This window comes from Epinephelus fuscoguttatus, linkage group LG6 (assembly GCF_011397635.1).
Source record: "Epinephelus fuscoguttatus linkage group LG6, E.fuscoguttatus.final_Chr_v1".
Lineage (NCBI taxonomy): Eukaryota > Metazoa > Chordata > Actinopteri > Perciformes > Serranidae > Epinephelus > Epinephelus fuscoguttatus.
The window spans coordinates 4,477,877-4,494,448 of record NC_064757.1 but is presented as its reverse complement, the minus strand read 5'-3'; the positions used below and the strand labels follow the sequence as shown (position 1 = coordinate 4,494,448).

General features: G+C 42.9%; 1 protein-coding gene across 1 annotated transcript in view; it reads right to left on the bottom strand.

Moving 5' to 3' along the window:
* The window catches only part of adgrd2 (adhesion G protein-coupled receptor D2), a 149,082-nt gene that overhangs the window by 116,814 nt on the left and 15,696 nt on the right, over positions 1–16,572 (bottom strand). Inside the window, exons 6-7 of the mRNA XM_049578766.1 lie at positions 14,872–14,966; positions 5,353–5,643 (exon numbers count right to left, since the gene is read on the bottom strand). Coding sequence (XP_049434723.1) covers positions 5,353–5,643; positions 14,872–14,966 — 386 coding nt within the window. The remainder of the gene's footprint in view (positions 1–5,352; positions 5,644–14,871; positions 14,967–16,572) is intronic.

Below are 16,572 nucleotides of genomic sequence, written 5' to 3'. Positions count from 1 at the left end.
AACAAAATAAGTGGGAATAAAATGGTGGTGATCCGAGTCAGAGGGTAAATTGAGTCATCTGGGGGTAAACTGACCATCTGACTTTTTAGACATCATTCAAAAAAGTATTTTTGTCTTTTGTCTTAAAGATAATGTAATAATACATTTTCATTTACCAAATTCATTTTCTTAAAGGGCCAGTGTGTAATATTTGGCATGGTTCATTGTCAATCTGAATCTGAATCTGAATATTCTACCCATTAATATGTTTATACAAGTGTATAATCACTATAAAATAAAATTCATTTGGTTTTCATAGCCTTATAATTATGCTTTTATATATATACAGTACAGGCCAAAAGTTTGGACACACCTTCTCATTCAATGCGTTTTCTTTATTTTCATGACTATTTACATTGTAGATTCTCACTGAAGGCATCAAAACTATGAATGAACACATGTGGAGTTATGTACTTAACAAAAAAAGGTGAAATAACTGAAAACATGTTTTATATTCTAGTTTCTTCAAAATAGCCACCCTTTGCTCTGATTACTGCTTTGCACACTCTTGGCATTCTCTCCATGAGCTTCAAGAGGTAGTCACCTGAAATGGTTTTCCAACAGTCTTGAAGGAGTTCCCAGAGGTGTTTAGCACTTGTTGGCCCCTTTGCCTTCACTCTGCGGTCCAGCTCACCCCAAACCATCTCGATTGGGTTCAGGTCCGGTGACTGTGGAGGCCAGGTCATCTGCCGCAGCACTCCATCACTCTCCTTCTTGGTCAAATAGCCCTTACAAAGCCTGGAGGTGTGTTTGGGGTCATTGTCCTGTTGAAAAATAAATGATTGTCCAACTAAACGCAAACCGGATGGGATGGCATGTCGCTGCAGGATGCTGTGGTAGCCATGCTGGTTCAGTGTGCCTTCAATTTTGAATAAATCCCCAACAGTGTCACCAGCAAAACACCCCCACACCATCACACCTCCTCCTCCATGCTTCACAGTGGGAACCAGGCATGTGGAATCCATCCGTTCACCTTTCTGCGTCTCACAAAGACACGGCGGTTGGAACCAAAGATCTCAAATTTGGACTCATCAGACCAAAGCACAGATTTCCACTGGTCTAATGTCCATTCCTTGTGTTTCTTGGCCCAAACAAATCTCTTCTGCTTGTTGCCTCTCCTTAGCAGTGGTTTCCTAGCAGCTATTTGACCATGAAGGCCTGATTCGCGCAGTCTCCTCTTAACAGTTGTTCTAGAGATGGGTCTGCTGCTAGAACTCTGTGTGGCATTCATCTGGTCTCTGATCTGAGCTGCTGTTAACTTGCGATTTCTGAGGCTGGTGACTCAGATGAACTTATCCTCAGAAGCAGAGGTGACTCTTGGTCTTCCTTTCCTGGGTCGGTCCTCATGTGTGCCAGTTTCGTTGTAGCGCTTGATGGTTTTTGCGACTCCACTTGGGGACACATTTAAAGTTTTTGCGATTTTCCGGACTGACTGACCTTCATTTCTTAAAGTAATGATGGCCACTCGTTTTTCTTTAGTTAGCTGATTGGTTCTTGCCATAATGTGAATTTTAACAGTTGTCCAATAGGGCTGTCGGCTGTGTATTAACCTGACTTCTGCACAACACAACTGATGGTCCCAACCCCATTGATAAAGCAAGAAATTCCACTAATTAACCCTGATAAGGCACACCTGTGAAGTGGAAACCATTTCAGGTGACTACCTCTTGAAGCTCATGGAGAGAATGCCAAGAGTGTGCAAAGCAGTAATCAGAGCAAAGGGTGGCTATTTTGAAGAAACTAGAATATGAAACATGTTTTCAGTTACTTCACCTTTTTTTGTTAAGTACATAACTCCACATGTGTTCATTCATAGTTTTGATGCCTTCAGTGAGAATCTACAATGTAAATAGTCATGAAAATAAAGAAAATGCATTGAATGAGAAGGTGTGTCCAAACTTTTGGCCTGTACTGTATGTATATATATATATATATATATATATATATATATATATTTATAGCAAGGGCCTTGCTTTAGGTCGCCATCTTGCGCCGCCATGTATGTACGGCAGACCGAGCGGACAATCCAGCCAGCCAGAGAACGCGTTTCGCGTGTATAAATGAACCAACGAAGACAGCGGAAGGAAGGAAGAAGGAGGAAGAAACAGCAGAGAGTGTTAGTAGTTCGTCAATAGAGAGTAGTGAAAAGTTTTTTTAGTTATAAAGTTTGCGAATGGACCACACTTACCACGCAACAGGAGAGAAAGAATCCGAACCATCATCTGCGAGGAAAAGAAGACGCAACTTCTCTCCTTGTGATGCACTCTCTGCGGCGCTTTTCTTCCTGATGATATATCTCCCCAACAATGGCAGCAGTAGCACCGAATCCCATTCTGTGCATTCAGCCTCTCTTCTCGCCCGCTCAGCATCAAACACATGGAGTTCTTCATCTGTATGCTCCGGCTCAAACGGGTATGGCTCTGGGTCTGTGTCCGCGACAAGAAACTCTTCAAAATCGCATTCAAAGTCGTCCATTGCAGCTACTATAGTCCGGAGATATTGCTAGGCTAAATAAACAGCTGAGCTCTGTTTACAGGCTACGCTGTCAGTCAGTGTGCGGACTGGAGATTGGTTGAACAGAGAGGGGAGGGGGTCCCCACTCAGTATGGTAAACAAGTGTGTATGTATGAAGTGTGTCTGTTACGCTAGAAGAGTCAGAGTTTGGGACGGAGTGGAGTGTTACCGGAGTTTTTGGAATGCTCAAATAAACTGGCCTTTTTCCCCAACGCTCCTCTGGTCTCCTGCTCGTGAGGGATTCATTACAATATCGTAACATGGTTTAGATTTCTAAATAAATATTCACTCGTCGCTAGATAGACCTACTCCTGAAAAACTCGTGCGCAAGGCTTTTTGTCCCTACGAGGCCACCGTCATTTACCCAACGGGAGGGGTGAGCGAGTGAGCCCTGCAATCTAGAATTTGACCACTGATGTCACTGTTTTCAACCCATTTTACACACTGGCCCTTTAAAGCTACCTAAACAACATAAAACCAACTGAATACTGTTTAATATTCAGAAAAAAAAACAAACAAACAAGCAATCCTATATGCCTATATGTCTAATAAAACATACAGAAGCCACTTTATCGGAAATGCTTGTTCTGAAGAACAAATAAAGAAAACAAGTTGACTGTCAAGTTAAAATGTTCCAGCACCAAAGATGGCCCTTGGCTCATGTAACAGCCAGATTTGTGCTATTACTGCAACGCCAAATACTGCTGCAAGGTGGTGCCTTCTTTTTGTTTTGTTGTGATATACCTGAGATTTGAACACAGTGTTGCAACACTACGCTGACGGACGTCCACATCCTTCCATAATTAGCTAACCCTTTTCTGAAATACAAATGTTAGTCTATGATTTATGGTATTTTTAATGTGTCTCCTCAGAACATAGTGGTTTTTGTTTGTATTTATCATTTCTGTGCTGGTTTACAATTGTAACCATGAGTGAGGGGGCTATTATGTTTCGTCAGACCAGCTGAATTTGAATGAGTCTGTATCTTGACTCATGTGTGATATCCACTATGCAGTGATGATAGAAAGCGCATAGCACAAAAGGGCCTCCAACCGGCTACACCATGGCTGTTAGTAGTGGTCATAACTGATTATGTGTAAGAGAGACCCCCTGTTTAAGGGGTGTTGTGGCCCGCTGCCCCTGTGTCCCCAGGGCAGCCCCACCCATGCCCCACTGTATTTGAAATGTCAGGTGCTTCCTGACTTGATGGTCACATGACAACTAATGTGCATTGTCACCTTAAAAGAGGGAATGGGTCAACTTACCAATTGGCTCATCTTACCCCACTCTCCCCTATTAATCATTGTGCTGAGCTGCATGATGGTAAAGAGAACTGTGCCTTAAGTTTTGAGAGGATGAACTCAGTATTGATACACAGGTACTTCATTTTACCCATCACAGAAGGTACTACTCAGCCTATCAACACAGTTGTGGCTCAGGAGGATTTTTCTAAAGTCTGAGAAAATAACACTGATGATGTCATCAGACTGATGATATCATCAGGAGTACCTTGGCCTGGATTTGGGACAACATTTTCAACAAAAAGTCCTTAAACATGAACTAAAACAAGTTTGCATTGCCTTGACTAAACAGTGAATTCAAGCAGGATCCAAACGGATATGAAAAGGTGTTTGGGAGTATGAGGGCTGAAAATAACTTTCTAACACAGGAGCATGTAGTCTTTTGTTTTTAAGTATTAAAAAAAAAAAAAGGAATTTAAAAATGTATTATTTTCATTTGGAAGCTGCCATGATAATTTGTAGTGCCTCCACACTCATAAAATGTATTACTTTGTAGATTTTTATTTATTATTTTTTTTAATGTCTATTCGGGCCCTGACAAACAAAGCTGATGGTTGGCCATCAGTCAATGTTGGACTGTCAGTGAGCATCTGATGCCCGAGTCGGTGCAGTTTGTCCCACACTGTTGCCCCTCGTTGGCCCCTGTCGGCTTTTTTCAGCGGATTCTGCATGCAAGCTCTTTAGCAGAAACATTTCCTGATGGATTGTGTTATTGTTCACTGGCACATGGTAAATATGTTCTGTTCTTTTAGACATTGGATTGTGTTGATAATGTACTAAATGACGAACTACCGTCAAGATGGTCCTCTGGTTTCCCTATTTGAATGATGAATAGAGACTACCACTGTCTGCTGGTGTGGAGAGTAATTTCCTCTCACACAGGAGCAGAACATACAGTACATACTGGTTGGCTGTTGGCTGTAGTCATAGGTTTTTTAATGATTTTTTAATGATAACTTGATACCAGACTCCAAGATGGCGCCTTTTATTCCAATGGAGTTGCTCACTTGGCGCATACCCTAAAATTTTTTTCTAGCTTTCAGGTTTACTTCTGCGGTATGCGGCCCACTGAATATGCCTTTACATTGTGATGATGTCATGAATTTTTAATTTGCTTTCCTTGGGTTATGGAAAGTTTTACAAATATAAAACCACCATGGCTCATAAATTACCTTGTTTGCACTTCTAAGTGTTCTGTCAACAGTTTCACAGATGTGGCTTTTACAATGGTGGTCTATGGGGAAAATGCTTTTTGGGCCGATAGGGATTCTTTTGCTGCAATACCGCAAATCGCCACTGGGAAAAATTTGCTGCAAGGCTGAGCAGTGTTCTGGGTGCCTAGCTGTACTCTTTGCGGTGTGTTTATGTACAACTTTCTTTTGGCTGAGACATGGCCATGTAAGGCAATGCAGCAGGCGGCCTTCATCACCACTAGTTGTCTGAAGTCTTTTTGTTGGGTATGGGCCTGAGAATAGGCAGTGCTACTGTATATGTGTACCTCTTTGATGTCCTGCCACTTCAGGACATTGTCTTCACTGATGATGCTGTCGGCCACGCTGATGAAGTGCTGGCTGAGCTCCTGGATGTTGTCTTGGCTGTGGTTGGTGCTGTCGGTGAGAGGCTGTTTGGGGACATCAGAAGCCAGAGACAGCAGCTGGATGAGGGATATCATGTCTGTTGGTGTCAGTCCCTCTTGCTGTGTGTCCTCCAGGGCTTGGACAGAGATATCCAGCAGGGCAGACACCTGGGCTAGGCTGCTCAGCCCTGATGGCTGCTGCCCCAGCACTGCCTGCGGGTGGAGACAGAGACACTGGCCTCAACAGAGCTACATGACATCTTTCATTTAATCATCATATATCAATTCCAAAACCTGTTTTTCTTTCAATTATGTTATGAATTTATTGTCTCTTAGACAGAAATAGACAGAAATGTCTATTTAGAAGCTTACTGTATAGAAAGTACTTCTAGAAAACCTAAATTGATTAAAAAACAAACAAAAACAAAACCTTTTCCCCTTAAGACAACATAGGGGCCATTTGTTTATCATCTCTGTAAATTTAGTAACGGGTTAAAAACTCTGGAGGTGAGGAGAGTCATTGACGAAAAGACCCATAAGCCACGGGTGAGATGGGCCATTCGCTGGCTCTTAAAATACCTCTAAACTACAGGAAATTTGTTCCTTCAGTGCAGGCTCTGGTTGGCTATCGAGGCCATAGCAACAGCACTAGTAGATCCTATTGGCTGATATGAGGTGTCAGAGTAAAGGCAAGGTGCTGGCCTCCAATTTGAGATATGCCAGTTGGTTACTTAGGGGGCCGTTCAGATGTAGTGTCTTTTGCGCGCACAAATCCATTAGTTTCAATGTAGATGCGCGTCAAGCGCGCTCACAATCCAAAGCAATGCCGTAGCGGTGCGCATTCGGTGCGACGCGCCTGTTTTTCGTGCCCGTCCACGGCGCACAGAGATGGAAAAATCTCAACTTTTTCGAATGCAGCAAGCGCACTGCATGTCATGTGATCAGAATCAACCAATCAGCTCCACGGACCTGCTTCTTCCTTTCTGTCCAATGGACTTCACAACATTAGGTCGTGTGAAAGGCAGCAAGCAATGGAGGAGCGACTGATCATTCTTGTCCAGGGATACCCAGAGTTATACGACCTGTCTTCGTCGTGCTATTTTGACTCCAACAGAAGGAACAATGCCTGGAGAATTATCAGCTCGGAGCTTGGGATAACTGGTGAGCATGATGATACGCTTTTTGTTTTTACTGCCCCTGTTAAGTGACAGTGAACGACAGGCGGTTTTGGTTGCTTAGTAATGGCAGGCGCGACAGTAGCCTCCTCCGAAGCACCTTGGATAAAAGGATGGATGGCGTTTTCCACTCGCTTTTAGACGCTACATCTGAACGGGGCCTTAGTGTGCAGAATGGGAGAAATTATGGATAATGTGTGGAGAAACATGAACGTAAAACAATATCTATGGATGTAATAATTAAGGATGGACGAAATTGGATTTTTTTTTTGTCTATATCCAGTGCCAATATGTAACAACTTATTTGGCTTATAACTGATACCGTTATAAATATCAATCCGCTTTTTTCCCCACCTAATTTTAGTCATCATCAAGTCTCTTATGTAGTGGAATTAACATCATATGCATGCATACTCATATCATGATGGCCCACCAGAGGATGGAGACATGAAATACAATACTTTTCAATGTATGTAATATTCATTCATAGTGCAAAATAATAAAAAGCATGTTGGCTGATTCTAATACTTCATATTAAAACTGCAATATTGTTCATTTTAAAGCTGATATTATGCAAATATTATTGTACATCCCCAGTAATAATGTTTTTGGACTAAATATTTTGCAGGATTTAGATCGTCTGGATCACTGTCAATGTGTGAGAAATGACATGAGAGCTGTGTAAGCTGTGATTTGGTCTAGATAATATGGATCTGTGGATTATGATAACGGTTCATAGATAAGTTATAACTGTTTCTTTGTTCTTTGTCTGACAGAAATGTTTATTGAACTTGCTGTGGTGATTGTGTCTTAAAATGGTCTGCATTAATGGCACCACAAGGAGTGCAGCTTTCAAATTATGTCATATGAGTAAATCACTTAAACAACAAAAAATACAGCAGTTGTTTTACATATCATAATACTCAAAAACACCCATGGATGGGCCCACAGATTTCTAACAGTTTTTAAAATTGTTTCTAGGCTAATGCCAGAATCGATCATCATCAAGATGGTGCCACGGAAGGCTGCCTCTGTGTTTTGGTGTGCATTGTTTTGCCTTGTTTTGTTTGTAAACTCTGTTTTTTGCATCAGTTCCCGAATCTTTTTCACCAGAGAAGAGCTTATGAACATCAGGGGAACAACTCCAGTTGGGATTTTTATCCCACTTTTCTTGAGCCTTCAGTGGATTTATTGGGCTTTTTGGCCAAAGGTGTCCTCACCTTTGCTCATGTAGTGAAACGCCGGAGGAGGGGGAAATGTGCCGGTGTGCTTGTGTGTCTCCGCACACCGCTGCCAGGTATATTTCTCTCCAACGTGCGTTCACTGGCCAACAAACTGGATGAACTTCAGCTGCTGATGGTGAAAACTTTCTTTATCTGCAGTTTTGTGCTTCACGGAGACGTGGCTGTGTGGATCGATACCTGACTCTACGCTGCAGCTGGCAGGCTTCCAACTCTTCAGAGCAGATCGTGACACGGAACTTTCCGGCAAAACTAAAGGTGGTTTCTGTAATGCATATGGCGGAGTTCAGACCCGATGCGCGCGCGCACACACAGACACATCCGCACACACACAGACCAAACTCTCTCGCTCTCACTCTACCATTTTCTGCACGCTGTTTTTGAAATCTTCCGCGATCACCTGCCCATTGCATTATTCATAGTTCACCTACTTAACTGGCTCATGGAGTGAATAGAGGAGAGGAGGGCAGGGGGCAGTATTGCTCATGCGCTGTTTCCAGGTGCGTTTGATTTGCAACACAAGACAACAAGAGTAAAGTAAGAAGCGCATAATCGTTTCATGTCGATTATTTTGTTTTCATAATCATTGAAAGCCCAAATCATAATCAAGATTAAAATCTGATTAATCGAGCAGCCCTAGGAGACATGTCTCTCACACCCGGACTATCAACACTGGATCGCCCCAAGGCTGTGTTCTTTCTCCTCTGCTCTTCTCCCTGTACACCAACAGCTGCACCTCCAGTCATCAGTCCGTCAAGCTCCTGAAGTTCGCGGATGACGCCACCATCATTGGACTCATCTTTGACGGGACAGTGGAGACAGTGGAGATAATTGTAGACTTCAGACTTCAGGTGGAGGTATCTGTTTTTATACTAACGGTGGCTGGTGTAATGACGTGACAGTGATCCAGCAGCACTGCTCTCGTGATCTGGAATCTTTTTTCATCAACTGCAAACCTTTTTATTCCCCCCGTGAGTTTGCTTCATTCATTCTGGTCGGTGTTTACATCCCACCGCAGGCCAGCGTGCAGGAGGCACAGCGCACGCTCGCCGACCAGATACTGTGTGTGGAGCGGACTTACCCACACTCCTTAGTTATTGTCCTTAGCAACTTTAACAAAGGTAACCTCACTCCCCAAATACAAACAGTTTATAAAATGTCCGACCAGAGAGAAGAATATCCTGGATCACTGTTACACAACTGTCAACAATGCCTATCATGCCGTCCCCTGCGCTGCACTGGGCCACTCTGACCACGCCACCGTCCACCTGATTCCCTCATACAGGCAGAAGTTAAAGCTCTGTAAACCTGTTATGAGGTCATCTAAGAAGTGTAGCAGTGATGCTGCGGAGGATCTTCAGGCGTGTTTGGACACTACTGACTGGGATGTTTTCAGGACCGCCACCAAAAGTCTGGATGAGGCTGTGACATCATACATCAGCTTCTGTGAGGACTGCTGTATACCATCATGCATCACGGTGAGGTATAACAATGACAAACCCTGGTTTAGTCCTAAACTCAGACAGCTGAGGCAGCTGAAGGAAGAGGAGTTCAGGAGTAAGGAGAGGTTTAAAGAGTCTAAAGGGATAGTGCACCCAAAAATGAAAATCCAGCCATTATCTACTCACCCTCATGCCGACGGAGGCTCAGGTGAAGTTTTAGAGTCCTCACAACACTTGGGGAGATCCAAGGGGAGAGGGGGTAGCAACAAAACTCACCTAATGAAAGCTTATGGCGCCCCAGATTCAAATGTCCAAAAACACATAATTAAAACCACGAAATATCTCCATACTGCTGTGATCCAGCAGCACCAACAGTAGGCTGACCAAACGTCCTCTTTTGGGGGTGTTTATAAATTGATGATAATGTCCAGTTTTCCTTGTGTGTGTGTGTGTGTGTGTGTGTGCGTAATTCCCGAGAGGCTGCCTTATTGGCGGATCTCCAACACTCACAACGAGGAAGCAGCAGACACCGGCGGCACAGCATTATTCTAAGCTTCCAAGATGAAAAAATGGCAAAATTCTAGAGTCATGGTAGATGATGTGTGGCAAATTTCAGATTTTGATCTCAAAAACTGAATTTTTGACAGCATTTTGAATTTTGCTCTAATGTGAACAATTGGAGTCAATGTAAAAATGGCACTTTTAAACATCAGTTTCTCACTTATGGAGAAAATCAATCATTGTTACAAACAAATTACCAACATCTCCATGCTGTCTAGATGCAATATGTGTATTTTCAGATTTTTGTCTTAATAACTGAATTTTTTACAGTGGTTTCAAATCTGCCTTTCCATGCACAGATGGCTGCTTTCCTACACAACAGTGAACGGCATACTCAGTTTGTGAAACCACTGTTGAGTTGCTACTTGCCAGTTAGCTCAGAGCGGTAGATGACTGTCTTAGGTTCCAGAGGTTGCAGGTTCAAGCCTCAATTGGTGCAGAATCCACATTGTAATGTAAACATCTTCTTGTGCTCCAGCTTATTGCTTAAAATTGCCTGAGCGTGACTCATCACTGTGCAGCATCTTCATGTCTTTTTTTATGCTAGAAAATCTGCCTTCTCATGCTTGAAAATAAACCAAGCTTTGCACAAAGATCCAATGTCAATACTTCAGTGTGAAACCATCTGAGGCTTCTCACTTTGCACATAGCTCAACTAGTTAAACATCAGTTTTTCACTTATGAAGCAAATCAATCATTGTTAAAATAAATTACCAACATATCCATGCTGTCTAGATGCAATATGTGTATTTTCAGATTTTTGTTTCGATAACTGAATTTTTTACAGTGGTTTGAAATCTGCCTTTCCATGCACGGACGGCTGCTAAACCTGCACGTCTGGCTTAGTCAGTTTGTGAAGCTACACATGAATCGTCACTGACTAATTAGCTCAGAGAGACAAACATTGATCCTTAGTCACAGAAGTTGTGAGTTCAAGCCTCAGCTGATGCAAAAGGCAGATTGTGTTGCTAAATTCCTAAATGTCTTCCAATTCTTCTGCTTGTTGCTCAGAATTGCCTAAAAATGTCCAGACTCGACCCATTGCTGCGCAGCAGCTATAATTTATTTATTTATTTGTCCAGTAAGACTTGAAAAGATAGCTATTATTTTACAAGTTGATTTTTCTAATACAGAAGAGACATTATTTCTATCATTATTTCATTCCAGAGATTTTACATTTGTTTTACATTTATATTTATTTTTGTACAATTGAAACTTGTAAAAAGATTTTTATTTTAGGCATAATAAAAGCAAGTTGAGTAACCTCTGAGAAGCCTTTCTAAATTTCTGTCTTTGACAGATATTATTTTGTAATATAACTGAATTTTCTATCCATACATATAAACTTTAAATATATTAAAATTTAAAGGCATCTTTGAATAAGACAGACCACCAGCTCCATCCCACAAGCATCACCTCCCCCACCGCCCCCCTCTTTTTTGGAAATCAAAATATGGTCACCCTAACCAACAGGACACTTGGATCACTACAGACGAGCAGTATGGAGATATTTCGTGGTTTCAGTTATGTGTTTTTGGACGTTTGAATCTGGGGCACCATAAGCCTCCATTAGGTGGAGTTTTGTTGCTACCCCCTCTCCCCTTGGATCTCCGCAAGTGTTGTGAGGACTCTAAAACTTCACCTGAGCCTCCATCGGCATATGGGTGAGTAGATAACGGCTGAATTTTCATTTTTGGGTGCACTATCCCTTAAGTACAGGTTTAGCAAGGCGGTGAGGGAAGCTAAATGGCTGTATGCTGAGAAACTACAACACCAGTTCTCAGCCAATGACTCTGCTTCTGTCTGGAAGGGGCTTAGACAGATTACAAACTACAAACCTAAACCCCCACACTCTGTCAACGACCTGCGCCTAGCCAACGACCTGAACAACTTTTACTGTCGATTTGAAAGACAATGGGACAGTCCAGACACCATACCCCCGACCACCAGCTCCATCCCACAAGCATCACCTCCCCCACCTCAGCAGGGGCCTGTCGCCCCCCTTAACTGCTCACTCCTATGGCCCCCTCCATCCCCACCACTACTCTCACTAGAGGGATGTCGACAGGCTCTTTAAGAGGCAGACCCCCCGCAAAGTAGCTGGACCAGACTCTGTCTCTCCGTCCACCTTGAAACACTACGCCGACCTGCTGTCTCTGGTGTTCACCCACATCTTCAACACCTCATTGGAGACATGCCACGTGCCAGCCTGCTTCAAGACCTCCATCATCATTCTCGTCCCCAAAAAGCCAAGGACCACAGGACTTAATGACTACAGACCCATCGCCCTGACCTCTGTGGTAATGAAGTCCTTTGAGCGTCTTGTGCTGTCACACCTCAAGGCCATCACCGACCCTTTCCTGGACCCCCTGCAGTTCGCATACAGAGCCAACAGGTCTGTAGACAACGCTGTCAACATGGCCCTCCACTTCACCCTCCAGCATCTGGACTCCCCAGGAACCTGCGCCAGGATCCCGTTTGTGGACTTCAGCTCTGCCTTCAATACAATCATCCTGGCTCTGCTACAGGACAAGCTCTCCCAGCTGAGTGTGCCTGACTCCACCTGCAGGTGGATTACTGACTTCCTGTCTGACAGGAGGCAGCACATGAAGCTGGGGAGACATTAGGGCTGCTCGATTATGGAAAAAAAAAGAAAATGAAATGAAATGGAAAAAAAATCATCATCACGATTATTTTGGTCAAAATCGAAATCACGATTATGTAAACGATTATGCAGCACATGTGATGACTTATACAGTTTACACGTCGGTATGTCATTTCTGTCTCTACATGGTTGCGCATTTACAATTCTCCTCTGCTCTCTGTAATGCACATGGCGGAGTTCAGACCTGATGTGCGCGCACACACACAGACACATGCGCACACACACAGACCAAACACTCTCGCTCTCCCTCTGCCATTTTCTGCACGCTGTTTTTGAAATCTTCTGCGATCACCTGCCCATTGCATTATTCATAGTTCACTTACTTGACTGGCTCATGGAGTGAATAGAGGAGAGGAGGGCAGGGGGCAGTATCGCTCATGCGCGGCTTCCAGGTACGTTTGATTTGCAACACAAGACAACAAGAGTAAAGTAAGAAGCGCATAATCGTTTCATGTCGATTATTTTGTTTTCATAATCGTTGAAAGCCCAAATCATAATCAAGATTAAAATCTGATTAATCGAGCAGCCCTAGGAGACATGTCTCTCACACCCGGACTATCAACACTGGATCGCCCCAAGGCTGTGTTCTTTCTCCTCTGCTCTTCTCCCTGTACACCAACAGCTGCACCTCCAGTCATCAGTCTGTCAAGCTCCTGAAGTTCGTGGACGACACCACCATCACTGGACTCATCTCTGACAGGACAGTGGAGACAGTGGAGATGGTTGTAGACTTCAGGAAGAACCCAGCCCCGCCCACCCCCATCACCCTGTATGACTCCCCAGTCGACACTATGGAGTCATTCCGTTTCCTGGGGACCACCATCACCCAGGAGTGGGAGCTGAACACCAGCTCCATTACAAAGAAAGCACATCAGAGGATTCACTTGCACTGATTTATTGGCAGTGTTTGGAATCGGGCCAGTTTTCACGTGATCGGCCATGACCTACGACCGGCCAGTCACTCTAAAATATGCCTTTTTAAAACGGCAGTCAAATTCCCGGCACGCCGCATGATTGACATCGTGTAACATCAGCAGCACACACACACACGCACATGTGCAACTCAGCTTGGGCAATGTGAGGAAGGGAAACATGGGCGGCTTCTCACCTTAATCATTCACGCACACACATCAAAAGAGAGAAGAAGAAAGTTGTTAACTGTCCGTGTTAAACTGAACTTGCGCATGTCCGCGCTTACTGATGGGCGCGTCCTGAAGACCTGTGTGAATTTTCCACAGGAGATATTTTTACTTTTTTGTCTATTCAAGAAATGACCCACAAATGCTATACACCAAGAATTATTATTTTATTTAACCATGTTTTTATTTATGTATGCCTTTTTTACTTATTTATTTTAATACTGTACCTGAAGTTATATTTGAGCAAAAACGAAAATGTTTCTTAAAAGGTTAAGAAACATGTCACTGTTTTTGTTTGTTTGTTTGAGATGATTATTGAAAAGCTGGTTGTATCTTGGTTAAAATGTTCTAATAAAGCAAATATAGAAAATATTGCAATATCTTGTGTGCTGTAAAGTGGTTTGAAAAAAATGAAATCGGAATTGCCCAAAATCAGAATCAGCCATCCAAACACTCTACAAATTGGAAATTGGTATCGACCCAAAAAATTGTAATTGGTGCAAGTCTACAAAGGATGTACTTCCTGCGGCAGCTGAAGAAGTTCAACCTGCCAAAGACAATGATGGTGTACTTTTACTCTGCCATCACTGAGTCCATCCTCACCTCCTCCATCACCATCTGGTACACTGCTGCCACTGCCAAGGACAAAAGCAGACTGCAGTGCATCATTCGATCCGCCGAGAAGGTGATTGGCTGCAATCTGCCCTCCCTCCAGGACCTGTACGCTTCCAGGACTCTGAGGCTGATCCCTCCCACCCTGGACACAAACTCTTTGAGACTCTCCACTCTGGCAGGAGGTTGCGGTCCATCAGGACCAAAACCTCCCGCCACAAAAACAGTTTCTTTCCATCTGCAGCTGGCCTCATCAACAAGACCAGAGACCCTCACCTACTCTGAACTTGTGAAAACCTGCTTGGCAATAAAACCGATTCTGATTCTGATTCTGAACCCCAAGAAAATATATGTCTGACTTACAATAGAATTCTTTATCAATGCAGAAAGACTAAACCAAAAAAAAGAAGAGAAAAACAAAAGAAAAATGAAAATTTCCACCCAAAATACACCTAAAAACAACCTCTGGCTTAACTGAATACAAGTAGCAACTCTATGTTGGACGTGGTTAACAGGCTATAAAGCCATGTGGCAGCAAAACGCCCGGAAGAAGGAAAAGGATAAAAAAGGGAAGTCATGCTGAATAAAGACATATAGGTTGTCTACCTGGGTTTTGTTGGAGAGCTTCATCAGATGGTTCATAAAGGCTGTGGGCTGTGAGTTCTGAGAGTCACTCATCTGCTTCATCTTCAGGTAACGCTCTGTGTCAGAAACAACGGGACATCAATGTGGATGATGTAATGGCAGGGTGCTTCGCTGCTCAAAGAACTCATCCTTCAGCTGGAAGAGTTCAACCCTGAGCCTGCTGAAGCATCAAGATTAAAACAGTGAACTCCTTCAGCATGGCTGTGGCTGAAAAAATATGGGCTGAAAAAGGCATTATGACTCTATAGGATATATATAATGGGTCCGTACTTAAATCTTTTACTATGTTGAAAGAGGAATATGGTATACCTCAGAATCAATTTTGGAGATACCTGCAAATTAGACATTTACTTCACCCTGCTTTTCCAAATCCTCAAGTGACTCTTTCAAGTCCAGATATCCTTAAGGAAATACTTGGTGCCTTTGGTAAGGGTAAAGAGGCCTCATTATTCTACTCTGCTCTGTTGGATAGGCTAGGCGAGCAGACGGATGGCCTCAGACGGACATGGGAGGCAGACCTAAGTGAATCATTTAGTGATAAAGAGTGGAGCTCCATTTTGCAAAACCTTAAAAAGTCCTCTTGAGAGATCAGGACTAGATTAATACAATTTAAAATCCTAAATAGGGCTTTTTGGACCCCTACAAAATTACATAGGGCGGGGTTAAGGGAGGACCCAACATGCTGGAGATGTAAGCAGGCCCCAGGCACCCTTATGCATTTGCTATGGTCCTGCCCCAAGGTTCAGATGTGGTGAACAGCAATTCATCAATCAATCAATCAATTCAATCAATTTTATTTATAAAGCCCAATATCACAAATCACAATTTGCCTCACAGGGCTTTACAGCATATGACATCCCTCTGTCCTGTCATTCATGAAAGCATTAAACTAATCATGGGTCAAGACATTCCTTTCCGACCTAGTTTGTATGTTCTGGGGGACCCTGCCCCTTCAAAGGGCATTGCTGAATCACATACAAAATAGATCCATACAGCCATCATGCTGGGTCGTAAACTACTTATTAGGGAATGGAAATCAGAAGATCTCCTCCCATCTAGCTTGTGGTTCACTTATTTAGATACAGTAGCAGCATATGAAGAGTTATCATACAGGATGATACAACGGCTTGACACATACCATACCAAATGGGGAAAATATATTGATTTTATTAAAAGGGCCATGATCTTCAAGAAAGCTGCCTTTTATACGACCATGGTACACCCCCTTGACTAAACTGTGCTTTTTTTCTTTTTTTTTTGGTTATGTGGTACCTGTGTTGTACACTGTAGGTGGATATCCTGTTTAGGTGTCTGTATTGTTTTGTTTGTTAGTGTAATGTAATGTCCTGAAATATGGAAAATAAAAAAAAACTTTGGTCATTAAAAAAAAAAAAAAAAAACCCACAGTGAACTCCCAGCAGAACCTGATCTCTGACCTCCCTGGCAACAAGGGGACTTTTCACTCTTAAAGGAGTACAAGGAGTACATCTCCCATAAAATGACTATCTGTAAATCAGTAAGTCCTGTGCTGTGTTGTTGTGCTGTGTTACCTTGAAATTGTGAAGAAAACATGCTTTTTTGCTAAAACCTTACTACTGAAAACTGAACTGAAAGTGAAACCCATCTATGCTCTCTTTAAAGCCAAACTCCAATACTAAAGTT